The 18,603-nt window shown below is 36.1% G+C and overlaps 1 protein-coding gene across 2 annotated transcripts in view; it reads right to left on the bottom strand.

Moving 5' to 3' along the window:
* The window catches only part of NCR3LG1 (natural killer cell cytotoxicity receptor 3 ligand 1), a 154,649-nt gene extending 137,863 nt beyond the window's left edge, over positions 1-16,786 (bottom strand). For both annotated transcript variants that reach the window (XM_053720638.1, XM_053720639.1), the window contains exon 1: positions 16,588-16,786. In XM_053720638.1, coding sequence (XP_053576613.1) covers positions 16,588-16,651 — 64 coding nt within the window. In that variant the 5' untranslated portion in view covers positions 16,652-16,786. The remainder of the gene's footprint in view (positions 1-16,587) is intronic.
* Between the last annotated feature and the right edge of the window lie 1,817 nt (positions 16,787-18,603).

Below are 18,603 nucleotides of genomic sequence, written 5' to 3'. Positions count from 1 at the left end.
CGGCCCCCTACTATTCACATTATTTATAAATGATCTGCCTAATGTCTGCAAATCCTCAACTGTACACATGTACGCAGACGACACAGTAATCTATGCAAACAAATCCAATCTGCCGCAGCTTGAGGCAGTGCTCCAAGACCAGTTCACCGAGGTAGAAAAGTGGATCTCAAAAAACAAACTCTTCCTAAACACTGACAAAACTGTCACAATGATCTTTGGAACAGGACCTAAATTACACAAATTACAAAATTCCCATCTACGCATCAAAACAAAATCCTATTGCACGCTGACCACTGTCCACTGTTTCAAATACTTAGGTATGTTGTTAGACCCCAATCTATCTTTTGGCCTCCACATAGAAAAACGTGCATCTAAACTTTATCCAAAACTAGGTGCCCTGTACAGAAACAAATCCTGCTTCAGCCCTACAGTAAGGGAAAAGATTGTACAGCAAATGCTGATGCCTATTGTGGATTACGGGGACGTTGTATACGCACCTGCACCGCAAACTCACCTTAATAAACTTAATACATTGTATAACTCGTTCTGACGCTTTGTGCTACAATGTAACTACAGGACCCAACATTGTGACATGCTAAAAGAACTAAACTGGCTGACGCTGGAATCCAGACGCTCCCTCCAGCTTTCCTGCCTTGTGTTTAAGAGCCTTTCTGGGAAGCTCCCACTCTACCTGAGCAGAATGCTCTCCCCGGCTGTTCCCACCTCCCATAACCTCTGATCCAGTACCAGCACATTATTTAGCTTGCCTCAATACAAAAAGAAAGCAGCTCGATCCTCCTTTTCCTACAGAGCACCACAATTATGGAATGACCTCCTGCACACTTTCAAAACTTCCCCAAGCCTATCCTTTAAAAGATCCCTCTCTACATATCTCAAAACAGAATGCTCCTGTCATGGTTGATTAAATATTTTCTACCTGCTCTATGTTAAATTTTTGCATATATTGTGTATTATTATTGTTTTTGTATTTTATTGTACCCTATTGTATCAATGCAATGTTTTGTGGTCCCAGGACATACTTGAAAACGGGAGAAATCTCAATGTATCCTTCCTGGTAAAATATTTTATAAATAAATAAATAAATAAATAAATTTAAATTCTATATTGAGAATTGTTAGATCAGATTTTGGTGCTATAGCACATCAGTACCCTCTCAAACTACGTATTTCTATCGTATACAATTTGGATCTCCTCTAGGAGGTTTCCAGAGAGAGAGTTAATAAATTATATGCATAAATTAAATGTTTAGGTTAGTAGAATATTTTAGCATTTATGAACATATATATTTAATTCTAAGTTTGCACATTAGAGATGTACAGAGTGTCCTATATTAGGTATATTATATATATATTTTTGGTGTTTAAGCTTTTTAGCACCTTCTCCCACACAGCATTTACATTTTCATGAATTTTGGAACATTTTTAGGAGGTTCCTAGAGAGAGGCATATACCCCCTAGTGCACCCACATTCCAAACTTTGCACAAATAACGTCACCTTTGTCAAGAGGACTGTTTGGATTTCAGCATGAAGTTTTTTATACTTCATGACTAAAAGTCACCTTTATTTATGGCACTGGTAAATCCTAGCATTTCAAAAACACTAGGATTTACCATCACTTTAATACTAATAAAACAAAGGCTCTAGATTTTGGATTTAAAAATTGGACTAGGCTTAGCAAAACAGAAGAGGAAAGTGATTTGGGAGTACTTATAGATAACAAGCAATGACTGCACAATGCAGGGCAGTGGCCCATAAGGCTAACAAAGTACTAGCATGTACTAAAAGAGGCATTGATGCAAGGGAGGAAAGCATAATCAGAATTAATTAAAGGGACAGTCTACAATATCATTTTTATTGTTTTAAAAGAGAGATAATCACTTTATTACCCATTCCCCAGTTTTGCATAACCAACACAGTTATATTGATATACTTTTTACATCTGTGATTATCTTATATCTAAGCCTCTGCAGACTGCTCCTTATCTCAGTTATATTAATATACTTTTTACCTCTGTGATTACCCTGTATCTAAGCCTCTGCAGACTGCTCCTTATCTCAGTTATATTAATATACTTTTTACCTCTGTGATTATCTAATATCTAAGCCTCTGCAGACTGCTCCTTATCTCAGTTATATTAATATACTTTTTACCTCTGTGCTTATCTTATATCTAAGTCTCTGCAGACTGCTCCTTATCTCAGTTATATTAATATACTGTTTTACCTCTGTGATTACCTTGTATCTAATTCTCTGCAGACTGCTCCTTATCTCAGTTATATTAATATACTTTTTACCTCTGTGATTACCCTGTATCTAAGCCTCTGCAGACTGCCACTTATCTCAGTTATATTAATATACTTTTTACCTCTGTGATTACCTTGTATCTAAGCCTCTGCAGACTGCCCTCTTATCTCAGTTATATTAATATACTTTTTACCTTTGTGATTACCTTGTATCTAAGGCTCTGCAGACTGCCCCTTATCTCAGTTATATTAATATACTTTTTACCTCTGTGATTACCTTGTATCTAAGCCTCTGCAGACTGCCCCCTTATCTCAGTTATATTAATATACTTTTTACCTCTGTGATTACTTTGTATCTAAGCCTCTGCAGACTGCCCCCTTATCTCAGTCTGTGCTTATCTTATATCTAAGTCTCTGCAGACTGCTCCTTATCTCAGTTATATTAATATACTGTTTTACCTCTGTGATTACCTTGTATCTAATTCTCTGCAGACTGCTCCTTATCTCAGTTATATTAATATACTTTTTACCTCTGTGATTACCCTGTATCTAAGCCTCTGCAGACTGCCACTTATCTCAGTTATATTAATATACTTTTTACCTCTGTGATTACCTTGTATCTAAGCCTCTGCAGACTGCCCTCTTATCTCAGTTATATTAATATACTTTTTACCTTTGTGATTACCTTGTATCTAAGGCTCTGCAGACTGCCCCTTATCTCAGTTATATTAATATACTTTTTACCTCTGTCATTACCTTGTATCTAAGCCTCTGCAGACTGCCCCCTTATCTCAGTTATATTAATATTCTTTTTACCTCTGTGATTACCTTGTATCTAAGCCTCTGTAGACTGCTCCTTATCTCAGTTATATTAATATACTTTTTGCCTCTTTGATTATCTTATATCTAAGCCTCTGCAGACTGCTCCTTATCTCAGTTATATTCATATCCTTTTTTCTACCTCTGTGATTATCTTATATCTAAGCCTCTGCAGACTGGTCCTTATCTCAGTTATATTAATATACTTTTTACCTCTGTGATTACCCTGTATCTAAGCCTCTGCAGACTGCTCCTTATCTCAGTTATATTAATATACTTTTTACCTCTGTGATTATCTAATATCTAAGCCTCTGCAGACTGCTCCTTATCTCAGTTATATTAATATACTTTTTACCTCTGTGCTTATCTTATATCTAAGTCTCTGCAGACTGCTCCTTATCTCAGTTATATTAATATACTGTTTTACCTCTGTGATTACCTTGTATCTAATTCTCTGCAGACTGCTCCTTATCTCAGTTATATTAATATACTTTTTACTTCTGTAATTACCTTGTATCTAAGCCTCTGCAGACTGCCCCTTATCTCAGTTATATTAATATACTTTTTACCTCTGATTACCTTGTATCTAAACCTCTGCAGACTGCTCCTTATCTCAGTTATATTAATATACTTTTTACCTCTGATTACCCTGTATCTAAGCCTCTGCAGACTGCTCCTTATCTCAGTTATATTAATATACTTTTTACCTCTGTGATTATCTTATATCTAAGCCTCTGCAGACTGCTCCTTATCTCAGTTATATTAATATACTTTTTACCTCTTTGATTACCTTGTATCTAAGCCTCTGCAGACTGCTCCTTATCTCAGTTATATTAATATACTTTTTAGCTCTGTGATTACCTTGTATCTAAGCCTCTGCAGACTGTTCCTTATCTCAGTTATATTAATATACTTTTTACCTCTGTGATTACCCTGTATCTAAGCCTCTGCAGACGGCTCCTTATCTCAGTTATATTAATATACTTTTTACCTCTGTGATTACCTTGTATCTAAGCTTCTGCAGACTGCTCCTTATCTCAGTTATATTAATATACTTTTTACCTCTGTGATTACCTTGTATCTAAGCCTCTGCAGACTGCTCCTTATCTCAGTTATATTAATATACTTTTTACCTCTGTGATTACCTTGTATCTAAGCCTCTGCAGACTGCCCCCTTATCTCAGTTATATTAATAAACTTTTTACCTCTGTGATTACCTTGTATCTAAGCCTCTGCAGACTGCTCCTTAACTCAGTAATATTAATATACGTTTTACCTCTGTGATTATCTTATATGTAAGCCTCTGCAGACTGCTCCTTATCTCAGTTATATTAATATACTTTTTACCTCTGTGATAACCCTGTATCTAACCCTCTGCAGACTGCCCCTTATCTCAGTTATATTAATATACTTTTTACCTCTAATTACCTTGTATCTAAACCTCTGCAGACTGCTCCTTATCTCAGTTATATTAATATACGTTTTACCTCTGATTACCTTGTATCTAAGCCTCTGCAGACTGCTCCTTATCTCAGTTATATTAATATACTTTTTACCTCTGTGATTACCTTGTATCTAAGCCTCTGCAGACGGCTCCTTATCTCAGATATATTAATATACTTTTTACCTCTGTGATTACCCTGTATCTAATTTTCTGCACTGCTCCTTATCTCAGTTATATTAATATACTTTTTACCTCTGTGATTACCCTGTATCTAACCCTCTGCAGACTGAGCCTTATCTCAGTTATATTAATATACTTTTTACCTCTGATTACCTTGTATCTAAACCTCTGCAGACTGCTCCTTATCTCAGTTATATTAATATACGTTTTACCTCTGATTACCTTGTATCTAAGCATCTGCAGACTGCTCCTTATCTCAGTTATATTAATATACTTTTTACCTCTGTGATTACCTTGTATCTAAGCCTCTGCAGACGGCTCCTTATCTCAGATATATTAATATACTTTTTACCTCTGTGATTACCCTGTATCTAATTTTCTGCACTGCTCCTTATCTCAGTTATATTAATATACTTTTTACCTCTGTGATTACCCTGTATCTAACCCTCTGCAGACTGCCCCTTATCTCAGTTATATTAATATACTTTTTACCTCTGATTACCTTGTATCTAAACCTCTGCAGACTGCTCCTTATCTCAGTTATATTACTATACGTTTTACCTCTGATTACCTTGTATCTAAGCCTCTGCAGACTGCTCCTTATCTCAGTTATATTAATATACTTTTTACCTCTGTGATTACCTTGTATCTAAGCCTCTGCAGACTGCTCCTTATCTCAGTTATATTAATATACTTTTTATCCTGTGATTACCCTGTATCTAAGCCTCTGCAGACTGCTCCTTATCTCAGTTATATTAATATACTTTTTACCTCTGTGATTACCCTGTATCTAAGCCTCTGCAGATGGCTCCTTATCTCAGTTATATTAATATACTTTTTACCTCTGTGATTACCTTGTATATAAGCCTCTGCAGACTGCCCCTTATCTCAGTTATATTAATATACTTTTTACCTCTGTGATTACCTTGTATCTAAGCCTCTGCAGACTGCTCCTTATCTCAGTTATATTAATATACCTTTTATCTCTGTGATTACCCTGTATCTAAGCCTCTGCAGACGGCTCCTTATCTCAGTTATATTAATATACTTTTTACCTCTGTGATTACCTTGTATCTAAGCCTCTGCAGACTGCCCCCTTATCTCAGTTATATTAATATTCTTTTTGCCTATTTGATTATCTTATATCTAAGCTTCTGCAGACTGCTCCTTATCTCAGTTATATTAATATACTTTTTTTACCTCTGTGATTATCTTATATCTAAGCCTCTGCAGACTGCTCCTTATCTCAGTTATATTAATATATTTTTTTACCTCTGTGATTACCCTGTATCTAACCATCTGCAGACTGCCCCTTATCTCAGTTATATTAATATACTTTTTATCTCTGTGATTACCTTGTATCTAAGCCTCTGCAGACTGCCCCTTATCTCAGTTATATTAATATACGTTTTACCTCTGATTACCTTGTATCTAAGCCTCTGCAGACTGCTCCTTAACTCAGTTATATTAATATACGTTTTACCTCTGTGATTATCTTATATGTAAGCCTCTGCAGACTGCTCCTTATCTCAGTTATATTAATATACTTTTTACCTCTGTGATAACCCTGTATCTAACCCTCTGCACACTGCCCCTTATCTCAGTTATATTAATATACTTTTTACCTCTGATTACCTTGTATCTAAACCTCTGCAGACTGCTCCTTATCTCAGTTATATTAATATACGTTTTACCTCTGATTACCTTGTATCTAAGCCTCTGCAGACTGCTCCTTATCTCAGTTAAATTAATATACTTTTTACCTCTGTGATAACCCTGTATCTAAGCCTCTGCAGACGGCTCCTTATCTCAGATATATTAATATACTTTTTACCTCTGTGATTACCCTGTATCTAATTCTCTGCACTGCTCCTTATCTCAGTTATATTAATATACTTTTTACCTCTGTGATTACCCTGTATCTAAGCCTCTGCAGACTGCCCCTTATCTCAGTTATATTAATATACTTTTTACCTCTGATTACCTTGTATCTAAACCTCTGAAGACTGCTCCTTATCTCAGTTATATTAATATGTTTTACCTCTGATTACCTTGTATCTAAGCCTCTGCAGACTGCTCCTTATCTCAGTTATATTAATATACTTTTTACCTCTGTGATTACCTTGTATCTAAGCCTCTGCAGACTGCCCCCTTATCTCAGTTATATTAATATACTTTTACCTCTGTGATTACCTTGTATCTAAGCCTCTGCAGACTGCTCCTTAACTCAGTTATATTAATATACGTTTTACCTCTGTGATTATCTTATATGTAAGCCTCTGCAGACTGCTCCTTATCTCAGTTATATTAATATACTTTTTACCTCTGTGATAACCCTGTATCTAACCCTCTGCAGACTGCCCCTTATCTCAGTTATATTAATATACTTTTTACCTCTGATTACCTTGTATCTAAACCTCTGCAGACTGCTCCTTATCTCAGTTATATTAATATACGATTTACCTCTGATTACCTTGTATCTAAGCCTCTGCAGACTGCTCCTTATCTCAGTTATATTAATATACTTTTTACCTCTGTGATTACCCTGTATCTAAGCCTCTGCAGACGGCTCCTTATCTCAGATATATTAATATACTTTTTACCTCTGTGATTACCCTGTATCTAATTTTCTGCACTGCTCCTTATCTCAGTTATATTAATATACTTTTTACCTCTGTGATTACCCTGTATCTAACCCTCTGCAGACTGCCCCTTATCTCAGTTATATTAATATACTTTTTACCTCTGATTACCTTGTATCTAAACCTCTGCAGACTGCTCCTTATCTCAGTTATATTAATATACGTTTTACCTCTGATTACCTTGTATCTAAGCCTCTGCAGACTGCTCCTTATCTCAGTTATATTAATATACTTTTTACCTCTGTGATTACCTTGTATCTAAGCCTCTGCAGACTGCTCCTTATCTCAGTTATATTAATATACTTTTTATCCTGTGATTACCCTGTGTCTAAGCCTCTGCAGACTGCTCCTTATCTCAGTTATATTAATATACTTTTTACCTCTGTGATTACCTTGTATCTAAGCCTCTGCAGACTGCTCCTTATCTCAGTTATATTAATATACTTTTTATCCTGTGATTACCCTGTGTCTAAGCCTCTGCAGACTGCTCCTTATCTCAGTTATATTAATATACTTTTTACCTCTGTGATTACCCTGTATCTAAGCCTCTGTAGATGGCTCCTTATCTCAGTTATATTAATATACTTTTTACCTCTGTGATTACCTTGTATCTAAGCCTCTGCAGACTGCCCCTTATCTCAGTTATATTAATATACTTTTTACCTCTGTGATTACCTTGTATCTAAGCCTCTGCAGACTGCCCCTTATCTCAGTTATATTAATATACTTTTTACCTCTGATTACCTTGTATCTAAACCTCTGCAGACTGCTCCTTATCTCAGTTATATTAATATACGTTTTACCTCTGATTACCTTGTATCTAAGCCTCTGCAGACTGCTCCTTATCTCAGTTATATTAATATACTTTTTACCTCTGTGATTACCTTGTATCTAAGCCTCTGCAGACTGCTCCTTATCTCAGTTATATTAATATACTTTTTATCCTGTGATTACCCTGTGTCTAAGCCTCTGCAGACTGCTCCTTATCTCAGTTATATTAATATACTTTTTACCTCTGTGATTACCCTGTATCTAAGCCTCTGTAGATGGCTCCTTATCTCAGTTATATTAATATACATTTTACCTCTGTGATTACCTTGTATCTAAGCCTCTGCAGACTGCCCCTTATCTCAGTTATATTAATATACTTTTTACCTCTGTGATTACCTTGTATCTAAGCCTCTGCAGACTGCTCCTTATCTCAGTTATATTAATATACCTTTTATCTCTGTGATTACCCTGTATCTAAGCCTCTGCAGACGGCTCCTTATCTCAGTTATATTAATATACTTTTTACCTCTGTGATTACCTTGTATCTAACCCTCTGCAGACTGCCCCTTATCTCAGTTATATTAATATACTTTTTACCTCTGATTACCTTGTATCTAAACCTCTGCAGACTGCTCCTTATCTCAGTTATATTAATATACGTTTTACCTCCGATTACCTTGTATCTAAGCCTCTGCAGACTGCTCCTTATCGCAGTTATATTAATATACTTTTTACCTCTGATTACCTTGTATCTAAACCTCTGCAGACTGCTCCTTATCTCAGTTATATTAATATACGTTTTACCTCCGATTACCTTGTATCTAAGCCTCTGCAGACTGCTCCTTATCGCAGTTATATTAATATACTTTTTACCTCTGTGATTACCTTGTATCTAAGCCTCTGCAGACTGCTCCTTATCTCAGTTATATTAATATACCTTTTATCTCTGTGATTACCCTGTATCTAAGCCTCTGCAGACGGCTCCTTATCTCAGTTATATTAATATACTTTTTACCTCTGTGATTACCCTGTATCTAATTTTCTGCACTGCTCCTTATCTCAGTTATATTAATATACTTTTTACCTCTGTGATTACCCTGTATCTAACCCTCTGCAGACTGCCCCTTATCTCAGTTATATTAATATACTTTTTACCTCTGATTACCTTGTATCTAAACCTCTGCAGACTGCTCCTTATCTCAGTTATATTAATATACTTTTTACCTCTGATTACCTTGTATCTAAGCCTCTGCAGACTGCTCCTTATCTCAGTTATATTAATATACTTTTTACCTCTGTGATTACCTTGTATCTAAGCCTCTGCAGACTGCTCCTTATCTCAGTTATATTAATATACTTTTTATCCTGTGATTACCCTGTGTCTAAGCCTCTGCAGACTGCTCCTTATCTCAGTTATATTAATATACTTTTTACCTCTGTGATTACCCTGTATCTAAGCCTCTGTAGATGGCTCCTTATCTCAGTTATATTAATATACTTTTTACCTCTGTGATTACCTTGTATCTAAGCCTCTGCAGACTGCCCCTTATCTCAGTTATATTAATATACTTTTTACCTCTGTGATTACCCTGTATCTAAGCCTCTGCAGATGGCTCCTTATCTCAGTTATATTAATATACTTTTTACCTCTGTGATTACCTTGTATCTAAGCCTCTGCAGACTGCCCCTTATCTCAGTTATATTAATATACTTTTTACCTCTGTGATTACCTTGTATCTAAGCCTCTGCAGACTGCTCCTTATCTCAGTTATATTAATATACCTTTTATCTCTGTGATTACCCTGTATCTAAGCCTCTGCAGACGGCTCCTTATCTCAGTTATATTAATATTCTTTTTACCTCTGTGATTACCTTGTATCTAAGCCTCTGTAGACTGCTCCTTATCTCAGTTATATTAATATACTTTTTGCCTCTTTGATTATCTTATATCTAAGCCTCTGCAGACTGCTCCTTATCTCAGTTATATTAATATACTTTTTTACCTCTGTGATTATCTTATATCTAAGCCTCTGCAGACTGCTCCTTATCTCAGTTATATTAATATATTTTTTTACCTCTGTGATTACCCTGTATCTAACCCTCTACAGACTGCCCCTTATCTCAGTTATATTAATATACTTTTTATCTCTGTGATTACCTTGTATCTAAGCCTCTGCAGACTGCTCCTTATCTCAGTTATATTAATATACCTTTTATCTCTGTGATTACCCTGTATCTAAGCCTCTGCAGACGGCTCCTTATCTCAGTTATATTAATATACTTTTACCTCTGTGATTACCCTGTATCTAACCCTCTGCAGACTGCTCCTTATCTCAGTTATATTAATATACGTTTTACCTCCGATTACCTTGTATCTAAGCCTCTGCAGACTGCTCCTTATCTCAGTTATATTAATATACTTTTTACCTCTGTGATTACCTTGTATCTAAGCCTCTGCAGACTGCTCCTTATCTCAGTTATATTAATATACCTTTTATCTCTGTGATTACCCTGTATCTAAGCCTCTGCAGACGGCTCCTTATCTCAGTTATATTAATATACTTTTTACCTCTGTGATTACCCTGTATCTAATTTTCTGCACTGCTCCTTATCTCAGTTATATTAATATACTTTTTACCTCAGTGATTACCCTGTATCTAACCCTCTGCAGTCTGCCCCTTATCTCAGTTATATTAATATACTTTTTACCTCTGATTACCTTGTATCTAAACCTCTGCAGACTGCTCCTTATCTCAGTTATATTAATATACGTTTTACCTCTGATTACCTTGTATCTAAGCCTCTGCAGACTGCTCCTTATCTCAGTTATATTAATATACTTTTTACCTCTGTGATTACCTTGTATGTAAGCCTCTGCAGACTGCTCCTTATCTCAGTTATATTAATATACTTTTTATCCTGTGATTACCCTGTGTCTAAGCCTCTGCAGACTGCTCCTTATCTCAGTTATATTAAAATACTTTTTACCTCTGTGATTACCCTGTATCTAAGCCTCTGTAGATGGCTCCTTATCTCAGTTATATTAATATACTTTTTACCTCTGTGATTACCTTGTATCTAAGCCTCTGCAGACTGCCCCTTATCTCAGTTATATTAATATACTTTTTACCTCTGTGATTACCTTGTATCTAAGCCTCTGCAGACTGCTCCTTATCTCAGTTATATTAATATACTTTTTTACCTCTGTGATTATCTTATATCTAAGCCTCTGCAGACTGCTCCTTATCTCAGTTATATTAATATATTTTTTTACCTCTGTGATTACCCTGTATCTAACCCTCTGCAGACTGCCCCTTAACTCAGTTATATTAATATACTTTTTATCTCTGTGATTACCTTGTATCTAAGCCTCTGCAGACTGCCCCTTATCTCAGTTATATTAATATACTTTTTACCTCTGATTACCTTGTATCTAAACCTCTGCAGACTGCTCCTTATCTCAGTTATATTAATATACGTTTTACCTCTGATTACCTTGTATCTAAGCCTCTGCAGACTGCTCCTTATCTCAGTTATATTAATATACTTTTTACCTCTGTGATTACCCTGTATCTAAGCCTCTGCAGACGGCTCCTTATCTCAGATATATTAATATACTTTTTACCTCTGTGATTACCCTGTATCTAATTCTCTGCACTGCTCCTTATCTCAGTTATATTAATATACGTTTTACCTCTGATTACCTTGTATCTAAGCCTCTGCAGACTGCTCCTTATCTCAGTTATATTAATATACTTTTTACCTCTGTGATTACCCTGTATCTAAGCCTCTGCAGACGGCTCCTTATCTCAGATATATTAATATACTTTTTACCTCTGTGATTACCCTGTATCTAATTATCTGCACTGCTCCTTATCTCAGTTATATTAATATACTTTTTACCTCTGATTACCTTGTATCTAAGCCTCTGCAGACTGCCCCTTATCTCAGTTATATTAATATACTTTTTACCTCTGATTACCTTGTATCTAAACCTCTGCAGACTGCTCCTTATCTCAGTTATATTAATATACGTTTTACCTCTGATTACCTTGTATCTAAGCCTCTGCAGACTGCTCCTTATCTCAGTTATATTAATATACTTTTTACCTCTGTGATTACCCTGTATCTAAGCCTCTGCAGACGGCTCCTTATCTCAGATATATTAATATACTTTTTACCTCTGTGATTACCCTGTATCTAATTCTCTGCACTGCTCCTTATCTCAGTTATATTAATATACGTTTTACCTCTGATTACCTTGTATCTAAGCCTCTGCAGACTGCTCCTTATCTCAGTTATATTAATATACTTTTTACCTCTGTGATTACCCTGTATCTAAGCCTCTGCAGACGGCTCCTTATCTCAGATATATTAATATACTTTTTACCTCTGTGATTACCCTGTATCTAATTATCTGCACTGCTCCTTATCTCAGTTATATTAATATACTTTTTACCTCTGATTACCTTGTATCTAAACCTCTGCAGACTGCTCCTTATCTCAGTTATATTAATATATGTTTTAACTCTGATTACCTTGTATCTAAGCCTCTGCAGACTGCTCCTTATCACAGTTATATTAATATACTTTTTACCTCTGTGATTACCTTGTATCTAAGCCTCTGCAGACTGCTCCTTATCTCAGTTATATTAATATACTTTTTATCCTGTGATTACCCTGTATCTAAGCCTCTGCAGACTGCTCCTTATCTCAGTTATATTAATATACTTTTTACCTCTGTGATTACCCTGTATCTAAGCCTCTGCAGATGGCTCCTTATCTCAGTTATATTAATATACTTTTTACCTCTGTGATTACCTTGTATCTAAGCCTCTGCAGACTGCCCCTTATCTTAGTTATATTAATATACTTTTTACCTCTGTGATTACCTTGTATCTAAGCCTCTGCAGACTGCTCCTTATCTCAGTTATATTAATATACTTTTTACCTCTGTGATTACCCTGTATCTAAGCCTCTGCAGACGGCTCCTTATCTCAGTTATATTAATATACTTTTTACCTCTGTGATTACCTTGTATCTAAGCCTCTGCAGACTGCCCCCTTATCTCAGTTATATTAATATTCTTTTTACCTCTGTGATTACCTTGTATCTAAACCTCTGTAGACTGCTCCTTATCTCAGTTATATTAATATACTTTTTGCCTCTTTGATTATCTTATATCTAAGCCTCTGCATACTGCTCCTTATCTCAGTTATATTAATATACTTTTTTACCTCTGTGATTATCTTATATCTAAGCCTCTGCAGACTGCTCCTTATCTCAGTTATATTAATATATTTTTTTACCTCTGTGATTACCCTGTATCTAACCCTCTGCAGACTGCCCCTTATCTCAGTTATATTAATATACTTTTTATCTCTGTGATTACCTTGTATCTAAGCCTCTGCAGACTGCCCCTTATCTCAGTTATATTAATATACTTTTTACCTCTGATTACCTTGTATCTAAACCTCTGCAGACTGCTCCTTATCTCAGTTATATTAATATACTTTTTACCTCTGTGATTACCCTGTATTTAAGCCTCTGCAGACGGCTCCTTATCTCAGTTATATTAATATACTTTTTACCTCTGTGATTACCTTGTATCTAAACCTCTGCAGACTGCTCCTTATCTCAGTTATATTAATATACTTTTTACCTCTGTGATTACCTTGTATCTAAGCCTCTGCAGACTGTTCCTTATCTCAGTTATATTAATATACTTTTTACCTCTGTGATTACCCTGTATCTAAGCCTCTGCAGATGGCTCCTTATCTCAGTTATATTAATATACTTTTTACCTCTGTGATTACCTTGTATCTAAGCCTCTGTAGACTGCTCCTTATCTCAGTTATATTAATATACTTTTTACCTCTGTGATTACCTTGTATCTAAGCCTCTACAGACTGCTCCTTATTTCAGTTATATTAATATGTTTTACCTCTGTGATTACCGTGTATCTAAGCCTCTGCAGATGGCTCCTTATCTCAGTTATATTAATATACTTTTTACCTCTGTGATTACCTTGTATCTAAGCCTCTGCAGACTGCCCCTTATCTTAGTTACTAGCTAACTAGCAGTCTCCTGTTGTGAAAAGCAAATATAAAATCATGCGATAAGAGGCAGTCTGTAGTGGCTTAGAAACAGGCAAAAATTTAGATGTTTAAATGTTATAAAGTATATTAATATATCAATGTTGGTTGTGCAAAGCTGGGGACTGGGTAGTAAAGGCGTTATCTATCTTTTTAAACAATAACAATTTTAGTGTAGACTGTCCCTTAAACGTAAATGTTTATTCACTGTGAGAGCAATCAAATTGTGGAACTCGTTGCCTAAGGAGGTAGAACATGCCAATACCTTAGATACATTTAAAAATGGCTTAGATACATTTCTGTCTAGAAACAGAATTCAGTAATAAGATTGCTTGTAGTAAATGGGTCAACGTTTGGAGCTTCTTTATTGTAAATCAAGTAGGATAAGTATAGGTTGAACTCAATTGATTTTTGTCCTCTTTCAACCTCATCTACTATGTTACTATGTTATACACAAACATACTCACATACACACACAAATACCACACACAATCAGGCACAAAGATGCACACACTCACATGCACAGATACACACACATATAATTATGCACAGACACACAAATGCCACGCATTCACAAACACATACGCTTCAAGACACACAAACAAATACCACAAGCACATACACACAAATACCACACACAATCAGGCACACAGACATACAATCACATGCACAGATAAACACATTCACATATAATTGTGCACAGGCACACAAATGTCACATACTCACAAACACATACTCTCTAAGAGACACACACAAATACCACAAACACACAGAATAGCACACAAACACACACTCACACACAAATACCACACAGTCATGAACACAGACTCAGAAATAAATATAAAATATACATACACACACTCACAGACACACATACACTCACGCACAACACTCTCAGACACACACTCACACAGAAATACCACACACAAATACAGATATGCTTGCAGACAGACACAAAACACCCACATACTCAAACACCATACAAACTCCCACACATACATACAGGACCACACACACACTCACATACAAATAATACACACGCACACACACACATATATACTCATGCTCACAGACATACAAATATTACACACACACACATACTCAAACAAATATACAAGTACTACACACATACTCACAGTCAGACAGGCACACATACACACACTCCCAAACACTGATACACAAATACCACACAAAAGCACCACAAACATATACTCACACATACAGGATAACACACACTCACATACAAATACTACACACGCACACACTTCCCAGCACACACATATACTCGTGCTCACAGACACACATGAATACTACACATAATCTCACAAGCAGGCATATACACATACTCACACGCACATACAAGTACCTCCAGGGGCGAAACTACAGGGCGTGCAGATGTCGCAATTGCGACTGGGCCCCCAAGGGTGGGGGCCCAGCTTAAAAAAAAAAAACGTTGACCTGACACTGCCTGCACTGATATCATGTGAGTGTGACATGATGCTTCACTAGTGTCTCTGATTATAGGGGTTTGTCTTTCTGTTTTACCCATTGTTGTTTATGTGTGTGTATGTGTGTGACTGTGTGTGTATTTAGGTATGTGTGTGTGTATGTATGTGACTGTGTGTATATTTATGCATGTGTGTGTGTGTGCATGTGTGTGTATGTATGTATGTATGTGACTGTGTGAGTATTTATGCATGTATGTGTGTATATGTATGTATGTATGTGACTGTGTGTGTATTTATGCATGTATGTGTGTGTGTGTATGTTTGTGGAACCAGCAAATTACAGACCTTGTAACTACAGCATGGGGGGAGGGGGTAAACAGTGTCACTATACAGTACCACTATATACAGTACGGGGGGCTGGACTTTGTCACAGACTACTGTGGTCACTTTATAAAGTACTGGGGCGGGTAGGGTCAGGCCAGCCATCTCACCAGCAGATTACAGACTGTGTCACTGACTCACTATATACAGTATTGGGGGGTTAAACAGTGTAATAGGGGGTCAGAACATCTCACAGACTGTGGGCACAGGGTACCTCATTTTGCAGACATGTAATCTGAATCACATTTTTTTTTCTGTGTTAAATGTAAAAAAAAATAAAAAATTATATGTATCAAATTCACTTTTTTTTGAGGGGGTGGGGGGCCCTTCTTAGATTCTTGCAGCTGGGCCCTGTGGTTTCTAGTTACGCCTCTGAGTACCTCAAACATACACAGACACACATTCACGCATACACACACTCACACTTATACACAAAAACACTACACACAAATCACACAAACACCACACTCTTTCTCACACACAAATCCAACAATCAAACAGATACACACACAACTATACAAGCAGAGCTCTCATTTACTCATACCTGTTTCTGTGAGTGAAAATGCCAACAGCAAACAGATTATTTTGGAAGCTCTCGGGTTGTTCATTGTTTTCCTCTTTAGCTCCCCCGATTTGTATTTTACCCAGAACTAGGACAACAACGCCCTAACACTGCTCTAATCTCTTTCTGAATATTTTAGTTTCACTTTCAGTTGCAGAATGAAGTGCAGAAAACATTTCCTGCTACAGACAGCAGATCACTCCGCAGAACGTACAAACCATATCTGTAAAATGCTGACATGAATGTCATATAAATACTTTCTGCTCGCTAGTCACTAAACCCCCTGTAGTTACAAGATATTTCTTAAAGGGACATTACAGTCAAAATGTAAATGCACATAGATTAATTACATCTTTAAATAGAAACATATTTACAACATATATTGGCAAAAATGCTTCTAGTAAAAGTTAGCACTGTGTTTAGTGTTAACATTTATCTCTGCACGTGCACGTGAAGCATAGCTAGATATTTTCAGTGCACCAGCATTTTAAATACTGCAGCTGCAATATCTTTTATTAGAAGCATTTTTGTAATACATGTATATTATTAAAATGCTTCTTTTCAAAAGTGAAATTCATCCATGTGGATTCAGATTTGGGCTGGAATGTCCCTTTAAGGGAGAGTTATGTAACAGGGTGAGAAGTCTGTTTACATGAAAGGGAGTAAAATTAATAATAAAAATATGTTGCAAAGCTGTTTCACTACACATAAATAAAGATTTTATATTAAAATGTCAAGGGTATACTGTCCTTTTAACTTTCTTTTTTTATGTGATTTCATTGCTCTGGAGTATTGCTAAATTAGATACTCTAACTCATTAACAAAGAATATTATGTATTACAAGGTATTAGAGTTTTTTCTGGATATTCCTGTGCTGAATAAATAAACAATTTGTGCAGTATTTATCTATGTCAGCCAGTAACCAATAGCTATAAGGTCATTTGCTGCACTTTCTTTAGTTTCATTTTAAATTTAAAGGGACATCAAAGGGACAGTCAAGTGAAAAATAAACTTTCATGATTGAAAGCTAAACCTATGTAGGCTCAAACTGATTTCTAAACCATTGAAGGTCGCCTCTTATCTCAGTGCATTTTGACAGCTAGACAGTGCTAGTTCATGTGTGCCAAATAGATAATATTGTGCTCCCTCCCATTGAGTTATTTTTGATTCAGCACTGATTGGCTAAAATGCCAATCTGTCAAAAGAAATTGTAAGCTACATGATAATGTACCTTCATATCTGAGAAGAATTTTGCAGCTTTATTTTGTCAAAGGAGTATAAGGTTTTATGTTTTTTCTTTCCACTGATTTCCCTGTCCCCCAGAACAAAAGAACCATGCTAACCAATCACAAACTAATATGCAGATATAAAGCAAACTCTGTTTGCACATGTGCAGTTAAGGAGAGAGACTGGGTACCAAGTCCTCTTCTCTTCCCTTAAGGTGGTTTAGCCCCGATTCAGAGTAGTTAATTATTAAAAATGTATTAAACAGGTATATAAACAAACATACTTATATTTCTATCTAATCTCCATCTTATAGCTAAATAAATATTTATACATACACAATTATATTCACACCTAAACTACCTGTATGTATTGGGTACTTGTAAAGCGCGGCTAATCACCCGTAAGGGTCTCAAGGCGCTGCTCATTTTATCAACCTCGGAAGGATGAAAGGCTGAGTGGACCTCGCCAGGGTTTGAACCTGCAACCCTTGGGTTGCTACAGAGCTCAGCCACAGTGCCTTAGCATTGTCAGTATATGGCCGGGTTATAACACAATATATTTAATAATTATCCTTTAACCCCTTAAGGACCAGCGACGTACCCTGTATGTCGCTGGCCTTTTTTTGGGACTTGATTGTTTTATAGCACGGTCTTGCCACCAGCGTTGAGACTGCTCTATTCCACAAAGCCTGCTGGAGGGAGGGCATTAATAGCGTGTTCTTGCTAGACTTGTGCTATTATGTCCTGAAAAAAACCTTAATGACCAGTGACA

The sequence above is a fragment of the Bombina bombina genome, chromosome 7 (assembly GCF_027579735.1).
Source record: "Bombina bombina isolate aBomBom1 chromosome 7, aBomBom1.pri, whole genome shotgun sequence".
NCBI lineage: Eukaryota > Metazoa > Chordata > Amphibia > Anura > Bombinatoridae > Bombina > Bombina bombina.
Note: the sequence above shows the minus strand (reverse complement) of the source record. Positions and strands in the feature narration are given on the sequence as shown.